General features: G+C 33.0%; 2 protein-coding genes across 6 annotated transcripts in view; one reads left to right on the top strand and one right to left on the bottom strand.

The window, feature by feature from the left end:
* Positions 1-13,518, top strand: part of LOC143893441 (cytochrome P450 27C1-like) — a 363,376-nt gene that overhangs the window by 11,263 nt on the left and 338,595 nt on the right. The gene's annotated exons all lie outside the window — the stretch shown is intronic.
* LOC143893438 (calcium uptake protein 3, mitochondrial-like) overlaps positions 340-13,518 on the bottom strand; it is a 31,700-nt gene continuing 18,521 nt past the window's right edge. Inside the window, exons 2-12 of one of the 4 annotated variants that reach the window (XM_077398815.1) lie at positions 11,785-11,926; positions 11,274-11,384; positions 6,458-6,505; positions 5,387-5,469; positions 4,624-4,686; positions 3,970-4,068; positions 2,465-2,593; positions 1,802-2,025; positions 1,347-1,504; positions 1,022-1,179; positions 340-743 (exon numbers count right to left, since the gene is read on the bottom strand). In XM_077398815.1, the coding sequence (XP_077254941.1) occupies positions 675-743; positions 1,022-1,179; positions 1,347-1,504; positions 1,802-2,025; positions 2,465-2,593; positions 3,970-4,068; positions 4,624-4,686; positions 5,387-5,469; positions 6,458-6,505; positions 11,274-11,384; positions 11,785-11,926 (1,284 nt within the window). In that variant the 3' untranslated portion in view covers positions 340-674. The remainder of the gene's footprint in view (positions 744-1,021; positions 1,180-1,346; positions 1,505-1,801; positions 2,026-2,464; positions 2,594-3,969; positions 4,069-4,623; positions 4,687-5,386; positions 5,470-6,457; positions 6,506-11,273; positions 11,385-11,784; positions 11,927-13,518) is intronic. The other 3 variants (XM_077398817.1, XM_077398818.1, XM_077398819.1) reach the window with 3 other exon arrangements.

The raw sequence follows: 13,518 nt of genomic DNA, 5'->3' as shown, positions 1-13,518 counted from the left end.
GAAAGGATATTTTGGAGATAAAAAGTAGAAAGGAGATACATATATAACAAAAATTATAAAGTTTATTGTTAAAAATTAAAATTTTAACGCATTAAAATATACATCAGATAAAAGAAATTGGCTTTAGATTTGCCAGAAAGTACACATTATGAAAAATTGTGCAATTTCTGGACATTCTACGTACGTCGAAAACTTCGCTAAAATTTTTTTGTAGAGACAGCTACAATCATAGAAAAATACGATTAATCATGAAATCATATAATAAACTAAGATATATTATTATAAGAATAAATAACTCAATAAAAACAGTTGAAATGACATAGAATAATTTCTACTTCATAGTTTCTGTTATTTTTATTAATTGGAACGCAAATGTGTTTTCATTTTTCTATTACCAACAATATGACTATTTTATATACATATATCCATGATTATTTAAAATTTAAACAACATATGGTCTTGGCATAAATTTGACTGTATATTGCATAAATCATAATATTGCACGTTTTAACATTCTCAAATAAATAAATATCAGTAAAAAGGTGAGGAATTATGAAATAATTCGATGACGATCAATGCTATTGGAAAATATTCGGTATTTATGAGATTTTTGTAAATTAGCGAGTGCTCTTGTGCCTTCACGTTTCTATTTACATTCCATCGCGATTTTTCCTTCAGGGTGCTTTCATTTCTTGTTTCACGCAGAATTTGAATGCCTCCCATCCCTCATTGCGTTGTTGAGACTACAAAAGATCGAGTTATTTCACTAATCAACAGTGATTACAATATTTTCATTGCATTTTGTAAATATTTCCCGATATAATATTATATGTATATAGTATATTGTTCTGTAGAGCCTGAGAAATGGCAACCATTCGTACACGTCTGTTCTTAGTTTTGTAGTAAGTGTAGTCGACTTTATAATATTTCATACGAGATATTATATATCTTCTAAGATAATTTTTCAAAAGTGGAATATTACATATTTTCAAAGTGTTTGTAGAAATCCACGATGTCTTACCTTAAAGCCTCTATGCAATCTATCTTTCATAATTGCTATAAACTCCTTGTAGGAGAGTTGGCCGTCCCCATCTACGTCGAATAGCGCGAAGACTGTGTCGATTATGTGAGTCGAAAGCATCGTTCCCGTGCATATCTTTACAGCGCGTTGAAATTCGTCTAGAAAAAAAAGACAATATTAAAAAGATGTGACAAAAGAGTACTTACGTTTCAAGCAGTTCACATTTAAAGGGAAATAAATTTAGTTAATTTAATGCAATGAATATTTTTAACATGTAAAAACTAAAAAGTCGATTTTTCTGATTAATATCTTAATTAATATTTACCTTTGGATATAGGATGATCGGCTAATGTATACATTCGCATCGCTATCGAAAAATCGTCCAGATTGTTCAGAAATTGATAGAAGCGTCGAAACTCCTCGAACGTGATACCAATATGTAATTCCGCTCGATCCAACATTCTGTCCAAATACTTGTCATATCTGTGAATTAAATTGTCAAAATTATTGCGTGCAGTTTTTAAATTAATTAAAAAATACAGGGATGGGTCGAAAAATATTCACATGGTAAAAATGTCGATGCTGCTTAGTTCAATTCACAATAAGAATATATATATATATATATATAATATATATGTATATAAAATACTATAAAATAAACACACACATATCTCGCTTACATTTAAAATATTTAAAATGTTAACAGTTTATCGCGCAATCGCGTCTCACAAATATTAAAATATCATATAGTTTTGTAACTTTAATAATTATTCAACTTACTCGTCAGTTTCGAGATACGTGTATCGCAACAAAATTTTGGCAAAATCCAATTCGTTGATCGTATTACGTCCCTTGCTGAATTCGTGGAATTCCAGCTCTAATACTTCATGTTGTAAGTTCTCCATAAAGTGTTTGAAATCATCATATTTTAATTCGGTAGTACCATCTTTGCCGAAAAAGTGTATCATCAAAGAAGTATCCACAGCGTGACGTCGTTGCAAACCCTATGTAAACACAAAGTAAATATTAACTCATGCTAAAAACTCCTTAAATATGATTTATCTGATACATTTATTATAAAAATCAAATTCAAGATTACAATTTTCTAATTTATAATTTTATTCGAATCTAAATTATTTTTACATAATTTCGATTATTATATTTATTTTGTCTTTTCATTGATTACAATATGAATTATTATAAAAGTAAGTTACAGTGAGAAGTAAAATAGCGATTGTATTTTCTTGACGTTATTGGGTTCGATCTTTTTACAGTAAAAATTTAATCGACGTCTTCGTCTGAGGACTCTATTTAAACCATTTTGGCCATTTTTGTCTGGCTAGAAGGCTAGATTATCTATTAAGATTCAATTACCGATTGTCATTTATTGTAAATTCTTATACTTCGTCGTTTTGAAAGATATATAATAATATCATGGTATACCTGATCGTCATCGATGAATTGGCCTTGAATTTCTTCTGGCGTTTTCTGGCGTTCCTGCAATTGTTCCAATTCCTCTTTGGTTTCGCATCCATGGCGGCCTCTCCACGCATGACTGAATATTTTCTCCATCTGTATCGAGGACGGAAGGTGTGAGAGAGAACAATTGCTATCGCGACAAATCGACGCGATGTTAAGGTAGTTGTATCGCAACAGTATTAAGCTGCGGTCCACTTGACGCTACAAATGTGCTTCGAAGTATTTCTCTTCTCATTTCAATGAAGAAAAAAAGAGAAGAAGAACGCTTCAAAGCATTTGTAGCGTCAAGTTGACCGCAGCCTTAGTCAAAAATAATGGTCACACTGCAATACGATATCTAATCTTCATATGCGCAGTGTTGCAAGATTTTTTACAGGTTAGCTGTCGTATGTGTCCACCGCTATGAGAAATTGTGTACTTTGTGTAACAATTGCTTCAAAACTAAATAGATAAGGGTCTTGTACTTTTGTAAGAATATTTTTACAAGTCTCTTTTGTCATCTCTTTGTTTTTCATTAAAATATCCTAGTAGTAGTTTGATCGCTACAATTACAAACGTGATATAGAGGAAGCCGTTTTCGTCCTACAATACGCGTAAAAAGTGCTAATTTTGATTTCCATTATTTCAACTTTGGTATAGTCATACTTTTTCTACTTGCACGTGTGTGTAGAGCGTGTTTACATTAATATGCTGTTCAAATTTTAAAAGATTAATTCCTATGAAAATGGGTTTTGTGACACAACTACCTTAACACACTTTTTACTAACGAATACATGTGCCAAGATTACATGATATAAAGCCAAAGTGACAGGCGGTGCTTCGGCATCCAATGTTAGTACATCTGAAATAAGTGGCAAATGATGTTAGAGCAATGATTATTGATACGTTAGGACACAGAGATGTTTTCGATACAGTTGCTAAGCTGCATATCAATGTATTGAATATATAGTACAATTTGAGACAGATTAGTGATGACTTTTGCATATATGTACATTTAACTGTTTAGATCTGCACGTATACCCATGGAGAAAGATTAGTATATATCCATCTAAATATATTGCTTACACCTTAAAATAGATAAAAGATTGTATATGGCAAAATATATATATATGTGAGGAGGGAGCTCTCCTTCAGATTTACCATATATTTTTTATTATATTATATATTGCAATTAGCTTTCAAATAGCCTAAAAACAACTTTGATAGATTCAATGTCATTGGTAATCATAAAATATATTGTTATTTTTCTTTACTGCAATTATATTTTTATTATATTTTTATACAATCTTTTATATTGTCACTTTATGTTAAATAATACACAGACATATGAAGATATAAAAGATATAGATTATTAGAGAAAGACATAAAATATTAAACAAGAAAAAATTGTAATACAAAAAGAATAAATCCAAAGAATATTAAACCCAACAGTGTGATTTACAGCGTTTTACATATATTTGTAAACTTACGTAAGAATTTGAGGTGATTTCGTTTGATTTATTCGGACGAACTTCGCGAAGTTTTGCCTTCCCTAGATAGTCTTCGCTCGGAGCAATTATGGCACGTAACTAATTTGTTGAAATAAATGAAAAAGCATTAGCTTTGGACAGAGAATAACGCATTATGACAAAAATAAAATAAAATAAATTTTTAATCAAAATTATTGCAAAAAATATTTGCAACAAAAATTATAAATTAAAAATGATTAATAAATACTAAATAAATCTTTTAAATACAAATAGGTACTAATAATGAATAATTAGAATATAAAACATTTTATCTTTCTCTGAAATATAATAGATTCCAAAATTTTGTTAAGAAACCCTGAAAAATGAGCCGTTTATAAGTCTTTATAATTAGCGATATATAGCTATTCTGAAAAAATCAATTAACATTCGTATTTAAATGTAATTTAAAAATGCATAATATACTTTTAATAACATTAAAGGACTTTTGCAAAATAAACAGCTCAAGGCGAAATGGAATGGCAAACAACCGCTAGATGATTTCATAGCTGAAAGAGAACGGCATCTTCATATTGATTTTCTAAACACTGGTCGATGTTTAACTTCTGACATCGTCCTGATTGAGGAAAAGTTTTCTAAAACTTTTCTGAAACTCACTGCACGTTTTGTTGGCTCGTCGAGATCCCGTTCCTTCAGGCTGCCACCAAGTAAACGACGAATCTATAAGAGCAACAAAAACTCCGTTGATGCTAATCGATAATTAGTAGAAAAGTTTCTTAACGATAGAAGTTTCTCCTTGATACGTCCATCCCCTAAGTCCCAGCTAGCGTGTGCAAATCAGAATTCAGTAAAGGTTCATTAATCTTCCACTTATATTTGTATATCTTATATTTAAATAAATTTCTTTGGATATTTGGGGATAGAAACGTCTCTCTTCTGCTGCTTCTATTTTGATTCTTAAATACGCTTGCGTATTTCTATTGGATTTGATATGAATAAAATATTACATAATATACATAATATATTTGCAGATTGCAGATTTGCTAGTTTATCACGGCTTTCTAGCTCGAGATTTACACAAAAGAAGATATAGCAAGTAAAAATATAAATTAAATTAATAATATTAATAAAAAATATAAACATTTAAATCAAAATGCAATGTAACGTGCAACTTTATTGCTTGAATAATTTTACCGTATTTTTACTCGCTGAAAAAAAATCTTACAATGATTTAATAATTCGAGAAGGAAATTCTTGTTCTTCTGCTGCTATAAGACTGAATTAAGCAAACTTAAATTTTATTTCGTAAAGTAAAATAGAAAAACTTAGTAAATACAAGTTTTTACTAATTATAGCTCTAATGATGTTCCTGCATCTGCAATTACCAAAAACGTGCGTGCATGCGAGGGAGCTATCTTACCACAAGAAACTCAGTTTTGTCGACTCTCTCGTTTCCGTCGATATCAAACATATTGAAGGCGATTTGGAAACTAGTTTTCGGCTCTGTAACGAGATCAATTATCGCTGTAAATTTACCGCATAAATTGAGATGCTCAACATTAACGAACGAAGCATATTTATTTTTAACAGACGGTATCTAAGCAAACTTTTTTTTTGTTCACGAAATGCGAATGTATGTATGTATGCAACATATAGAGGGGTAAAAGCCTTAGTGGTGTAAGTCAAATTTTTTAAAATATTGACTCGAATGCATAAATGCAATTTATATATTGTTATATATTGTTATTTCAAAAAATTTGACTTACACTTATACTAAGACTTTTACCCTCCATATAGAGCATTCCGGATAAAAATGTATTTTATCTGGAATACAATACACTTTTATCTACAAATTCTTTGAACAATTTATGATAATTCTTTAAAAAGTTATTAACGCATAAAAAGTTTATTAATTGAACGAAATTTAGGGATAATTAAATTTCTATAGGCTGCACGTAAACAATTGCGCAATTTTTCATTAATTCTATTATAAAATTCATTTTAATTATAAAGTTTTTACTTTAAAATTAATTACGTAAATATAAAACTGAATATCGCAAAGCTTTAAAAATATGTAGCTAAAATTTCACTGAAAGCACAAAATCCACTCTAAATCAAAGAATTCGCGGATGAAAGACAGGACGCGAAAGAACGTAGGACAATCTATTTTCCGCGAATTTTAACTAACGTTTTTACGTAGAATGCACTGACATTTAATACGTGTATGTGTTCCGCATACTATTCTAATTGTCCACAATAATTTGTGCGAGGCACGTCAAACAAATTGAATGCTTTGTGCAGATTACAGCTTCCCAAGCAAACAAAAAAGATGAACGCAGTATCTCATCGACCAATTTTTCTTCCACAACGTATGGTTTGTACATCCAACATCGCGATCGATCGTTGCGTTTCATTTAAGCGTTTTGTGCATTTATCGCAATTTGCCTTGTGTGAATGTATGTCCAAAGCTATGGCGGCACGGAAAACTTACTCGTCAGGATGGACAGAAGAAACAGGTACTCCGTGTAAGAAATAATTCCTGAAAGTAGACACGTGAGCAATTTATAATCACGAAAGAGTGATGTAATTTAACAAGTTCTTGAGAAACGTTTACTTAAAATAATTGTACATTATGTGTACAGTTTGTACGCATATTAATCGAGATATTAATAAATTAAAAATGACAAGAAGAATAATCAATTTCATCTTCACTTAAAAAAAAATTATATTAATTAAAATTTTCATTGTCGCATATCAAGAGATTTCATACATTTCGCGCATGGATCAATCTTAAATGCAAAAATGTGATATTATTTATCGTCTATTTTCGAATAGTATATATTTGTATCAAATTAATAAAAAAATTCAAATTTGATACTTAATTTCACAATTGGATATTTTCCCCTGTAAGATCGGGACGTTATAAAAATTTAAGCGATATCCCGAGAGGCAAATCGTTATTCCACATGATTTCTATCTCGTAAATTTCGTCGAATTTCGTCGAATTCTTTCCTAATTTTTCCCGCTAATCCGCATTTAAAGGAAACGAGAGGTCTGAAGTATTAAACGCGTTTATGACATCTGGAAGTGGAATATGTCAAACACGCGTTAGACACGCCTCACGAGATTTCAGGTATTCTTTAAGACAACCATCGCCCTCGGGGAGGATCAATAACTTAGAATTTAATAGCAAAAGCGAGACCCGCGCGGACGCACCTAAATTCTGATTTTAAACGTACTCCCTTGCGGCGCGGTTTAGCTCGCGTATATGTATATAACATGTAACATAACAAGAGGGCTACTTTACAGATCGTAGCCACCCCATAAAATCCCTTCACAGCTCCGAAAGCGTAGAAAATTAATGGCCGAAAATAAAATAAAAAAGGCAAAGTCAATCCACTGTCTGTCAATGATGTTCCATGCATGTAAATCTGTTGTTTCATTGCGCTAGTTCATTAAATGTTTCGGTTGTCAGAAAAATTTTTAGAATTACTATATATGAACACAAACCTGAATGGCATAAATTATATTATACCTATCGCTGCGATACTTGTTTTCATATCATGCCTGAAAATATCTCACATCATATATATATATATATATATATATATATATATATATATATATAATGATGTGAGACTATTAAATAAGTATAATATCGCACAATTATAAAATTAAGTATCTAATTTGAATTTGCCATCAGCTCGATATAAGTATATAGGTATTTATTTTAAAAAACCAATGAATTAATATTACATAATTTTTACATCCAAGATTGACGTGTAACGTTAAATGTATAAAATTACTTGGATGCCTGCAATAATAAGGATAAATGCACATAAAAAAATATGTGTGTGTGTGTGTGTGTGTGTGTAATATATGTTATACAAGATATCTATAAAACTAAAGTTTCTAATAATTATTCTCTAGATACGAATATACTTGAAATGTTTAAGAAGCTGTGATTTATAATATTCCTGACTTACGGAAAGTGAGATATATCGATATTTAGCTCGAAGTTATCAGAGAACTAACTAAAGCGCGCGCAATAATGCGAAAAGTGACACGTGTCGTTGACACAATAAGGAAGTGCAGTGACTAGATATTTATTTTAAAAAACCAATGAATTAATATTACATAATTTTTACATCCGAGATTGACGTGTAACGTTAAATGTATAAAATTACTTGGATGCCTGCAATAATAAGGATAAATGCACATAAAAAAATATGTGTGTGTGTGTGTGTGTGTGTAATATGTGTTATAAAAGATATCTATAAAAATAAAGTTTCTAATATTTATTCTCTAGATACGAATATACTTGAAATGTTTAAGAAGCTGTGATTTATAATATTCCTGACTTACGGAAAGTGAGATATATCGATATTTAGCTCGAAGTTATCAGAGAACTAACTAAAGCGCGCGCAATAATGCGAAAAGTGACACGTGTCGTTGACACAATAAGGAAGTGCAGTGACTAGATGTTACGATTACGATCGCCCGGGAATCAGCGGATATTCAGATATATTGTTATACTCGATGACGCCATCCCGGTCGTTACCAGGCGGTTTCTCGTCGATAGCGTCCAATCTCCTTAAGTTGTTCTTAATTGTAACGGTCTCGCGCGGCTCCACCGAGTGTCCTTAAAAGCGGCCCGGTTTATCAGCGCGCCGGTATAATTCCGCCTCGCACGCACGCGAAAAGGGGGAGAAAAAGAGGAGAAAGCAGCCGTGACAGACGGTGGCGGTACAGGGACGAGAAACTCGTTATTATTGAAGAGAAGTGTGAAACTGACTGGCCCCCTCCTCTCCCATCGCGGCTCCCCTTACGTCTGCCGATTATTTGCATTTCCATTAGCGCGACGAACGTGCGATGCACGCGCAAGGAGTAAGGCGAAAACACTGCCGCCGAGAGAAGTGCAGCCGCGCCATTAAACTAATGATACAGCCCTGTCTGCCGCGACGAGCGTTATTGTGCACGTGGGTGGCGGAAACCTGTGTCGAGTAAGCCCTGTAAATACCGTAAGTACAGGTTGCGGCCGTACATACACGTCGATCGCGATCGATAGTGTCCTGCTTATCACGCGCGTCTCGCCTTTTTTCTCTCGTCGAATCGCATATTTCGGTAGAAAGCTCCGAGGTGCGAACCGCGGTTCTTGAAGCTCGTAAATTTATCGAGACCCTATCAATCGTGGATTTTCTTACAGTAACTCGAATCGTAGAGTTTTATTTATTGGTGTTATAAACTTTATGCACGAATAGGGTAAACCAGTCAGTGAATGAACAAATAAGGGGTGCTCCTATTCACTAGAGACGTGAAATAAAATTATTATCCGTATCACTTTCAGCATCGATGTAGTTGATTCAATATATCATACTGATTATTAAAAAAAATATTAAAGGTGCTTTCAGAATAAAACATTTAGAAAATAAATGGAAAAGTGACAAAAGGACCGATATACCAGTGAATGAACAGAATTGCCAGTAAATGAACGGCTGCTTACCAGTGAATGAACATATGTATTTCATGTAGATACATACCTACTAATGTATATAGATCTTAATAATTAAAGTTAAATATTATATGTTAACAATCACAGAATGTTATTTTTGCACTGGAATAATACTATAAAGCATATAAACTTATGTATTATAAAGCTAATCTAACCTAACCTAACCTAATCCTAATCCTAATCTAACCTAACCTAACATAAAGCTTCTTTGGCTTCTTAACTCTTGACAATAGTTTTATCTCGAATCGGGGATTAAAGTAACTTTACTTCTTTTCAGTCTCAGAATTAATAAATTTCTTTTTCTTTGACGTAGACTTACTAGTTACTCTTTTTTTATTTTTTGGAATAATTTGATCAACATATTTACAGCAGTATCTTCTGTAGTTATTGAATCATATGTATAATAGCTATAGAGACGTTTTTTTTAAATTAAAAATGTCGAAAATTAAAAATGTCAAGTCAATTTATCTAGATTACTATCATTACTATCTAGATACTACCTAATTACCAAAATAGAGCCCACATGTTCATTCACTAGAAAAAGGTTAGAAAATCACACCAGTGAATAGACATCATTATATTTAGCGTATTTTTACAAATTTACAAAAAAATGTTTGACAAAATAAAATGTTGACTCTATCTTGATGCAATATTTACCTTCGAAAATCAATTATAACGCTTATTCAAACGTAAAATCGCAACCTCTTCAAAATTAACCTCTTATTAGCTTGCACGTCATAAGCATAAAAATATTTTTCCTTAAGTCGACACTTTGTTCATAACCGTGACATTGATCTTAACGCCACCTGTTAATTTTTCTCTTAATTTTTATCACAAAATCATTTATCTTTGACCCATAATCATTTTCATATTTAAAATATAAGTGATTTTGTTCATTCACTGGACCCCGTTCATTCACTGGCTGGTTTACCCTATATTAAAATATCATTCTTGCACGATATTGTTTAATACAATTGCCCTTCTTATGTATTTTTTATCATGTGTTATAATTGTCATCTGATGTAGATGATTATTTTTATTTATTGTAGCGGTCAGCTGTTCGCCACGAACGCGCGACCGCGACGGTACGCACGCAACACGATCGGTATGACGGAAGGCGCGCGGCGCGGGCGGCAGCACGGTATCGATCGGCGAGAAGGTTCGGCGTGCGTCCGCTACGCGGCGCATCGCCAGCAAATTCTCTCGTAAGGAAGACTCGACATCGACCCCTATATCAAGGGCAGCTGCCGGGTGAAAATCAATTCTTATTTCTTTGAACTTTAAACACTACCGATATTATAGAGAATATGGGGACACACTACTAGGCGCTAGGCGCCCTAGGGTGGTTGTATCCCGAAAACAAAGAAATATTTCTTTGATTCTTTGTTTTCTGGATACAACCACCCTAGGGCGCCTAGCGCCTAGTAGTGTGTCCCCATATTCTCTATACTCTATAATATCGGTAGTGTTCAAAGAAATAAAAATTGATTTTCACCCGGCAGCTGCCCTTGATATAGGAGTCGATGTCGAATCTTCATTACGAGAGAATTTGCTGGCGATGCGCCGCGTAGCGGGCGCGCGCCGAACCTTCTCGCCGATCGATACCGTGCTGCCGCCCGCGCCGCGCGCCTTCCGTCATACCACCCGTGTTGCGTGCGTACCATCGCGTATTCGTGGCGGACTGCTGACCGCCACACTTATATAAATTATTATTATTTAGACCATTAAGGAATAAAAGTATTTGCTCTTATAGATCCTACATTATAATTTATCTCATATTATTATATTTAATTACCTTTGTCTCGCAAATTTCGGAACATATGTGTGCTTCCATGGCGTAGCGTAGAAGTCGAATTTCTCATCACTTCGAGCTCCTGATCGGTCAGCACGCGCCTCTTTAATCTCGCTGAAAATATTATTAGAATCACGTGTGCCACATCAAGAGAAGTTTATTATGAAACGTACCAGTGAGAATGCAATGTATAATTCACGCAGGTATAAACCTTTGGTATAATGGCTGTGCTATAGAAAACATATATCGAATAAAAATTTTCTCTTTCCGAAAATTTCCAAAAAGATATTTATTGATAACGGAAAGATATTATTTAAATAAAAGATGTATTTGTTATACAAGTTAAACGAGTTATAACAAAACCATATACATTTCTTCATTTATTAATTTTATATTATTGAAGATGGAAAAAATGACGTAATTCTTCATTATTTTAATCTACCACTTGAATAACTTTCGTTGCAAAGATTAAAACGGATATTTATTACAGTAAATAAACGTGTGTTACACATACGTCGAGGTTCGGCATCAATGACGCTGTCGAGAAAGTCCTGCGGAGTCATATACAGTTGACCATCGTATGCCACTGACGCAAATTTTATGAATCTCCTTTCCCTCGTAGTCAATTTTATCGCTTTATGCAGATCATCTTCTCTCTGTAAAAATAAATTGTCGCGATTAGTAAAATCATATTCAATTATATTTTCAATTATATTCAATTATATTTCACTTTCCTTCTCGATTTTTATACGCCAAATAAAAAAATTGCGCGAAATATCTACTTCAATATAATTAGGTATACAATCGTCGCGACGTCGCGTCGATACGTTTTCGAATTTTTAATCGTGCTTGCTAATATTCTTTTATCTATATATACTTTCTAACTCTAACACTTATTGTCGCGATTATCTCGTCGAGAAGTAACGTAAATACACACAGTCCTCACGGTATACGTTCCACAGCCTGCTCGCTCGTATTGAAGAGCGACTGATACAGTGCTGACCTTCCGTAAAAACAGATACAAAAAACATACCAAAGCCGTACACAAGCAGGATTGTTATATATGGTCTCGAAATATCCAACGTTTTGTGAAATAAAATCACGTCGAGTACTTATTCTGTTTTTTGCCCTTTGACAAATTATTTTGCACTTTTTAAATAAATTGATTATAGTGTCGTTTAAGATATATATATCGATCAATTCTATTTAATTAAGAAAATGTTTCGTAATGGACATATTGTTACTTGATGTTTATTTGATGACAAAATTTATTTTAATTGATTGATATGTGTGTAATGTATATTATTAATAACAAATTTTAACAATTACACGTGAATTATATAATTTTTTTTTAATTTTAATTTAAATGATTATTCTATAGATTATATTCTATTTAGAAAGATTATTAAATCTGTTATTTGAAGATAAACTCTTCATCTTAGTTTTGCTCCAAAAATAATCTTAATGCTTTAAAAATTTATTATATTTTAATCTAGTTTTTCACGCGCGCGTGTTATTGTTCTTTTCCAAATCTCCGAAAAAAATGTTATTAAAAAACTATTAACATACATACATATATTTAAACTTTTCAAAAAAGTCGATTATTGAATAGCGAAAAATGAAACTCAGGCTGTGTTTTAACTTCATTTTCATCAGTTCCTTAATTAAATTGCGATGAAATATGACATGACGAAATTGACATGATCAAACTGATACTCTCCAAGATCTATTTCTTAATCATGTCTCAAAATTAGCTTCAGTTGATTTCTTCAGCAGAAACGCGATCATAAGAGCAAGCGACACGTCGATTCTTATCGATTCGAACATAGACAACTCGGGGCTATTCGCCGACAAGCAGACAGGCGAGGTGATGAAATATGACATGCTAATTCGTACTTCGAATTCCGCTGCCTGAATTTCTACGAAGGAACAACGCGTATTGTCAATTCGTGTCAGCAAATTATTTACAAGTTAGTGACATATTACATTTTGCGGCGCGTTCGAAAATACAATAATCGACTGCTCGTTTCTCGGACGATGCAATTCGAGTCGCCATCCCGGTGTGTGGCGACGGTGTGTCGCTGGTGCGCATCCACTGTTTGTAATTTAAAGAGAGATTAAATTACGAGTGATCTCCACGGGTGCCGTTAACGCTCCGCGGCGCTTTGTTGTAATGAACGATTAAGAATACCTCCAGGGGTAGAAAGCGAAAGAGAGACACCGCCTCGGTGAAGCTTCTTGAATTTTC

Source organism: Temnothorax americanus, unplaced genomic scaffold (assembly GCF_048541705.1).
Source record: "Temnothorax americanus isolate GAGA-0224 unplaced genomic scaffold, ASM4854170v1 Scaffold12, whole genome shotgun sequence".
In the NCBI taxonomy this organism is placed as follows: Eukaryota; Metazoa; Arthropoda; class Insecta; order Hymenoptera; family Formicidae; genus Temnothorax; species Temnothorax americanus.
The sequence above is the reverse complement of the archived record's forward strand: the minus strand, read 5'-3'. Positions and strand labels throughout refer to the sequence as shown.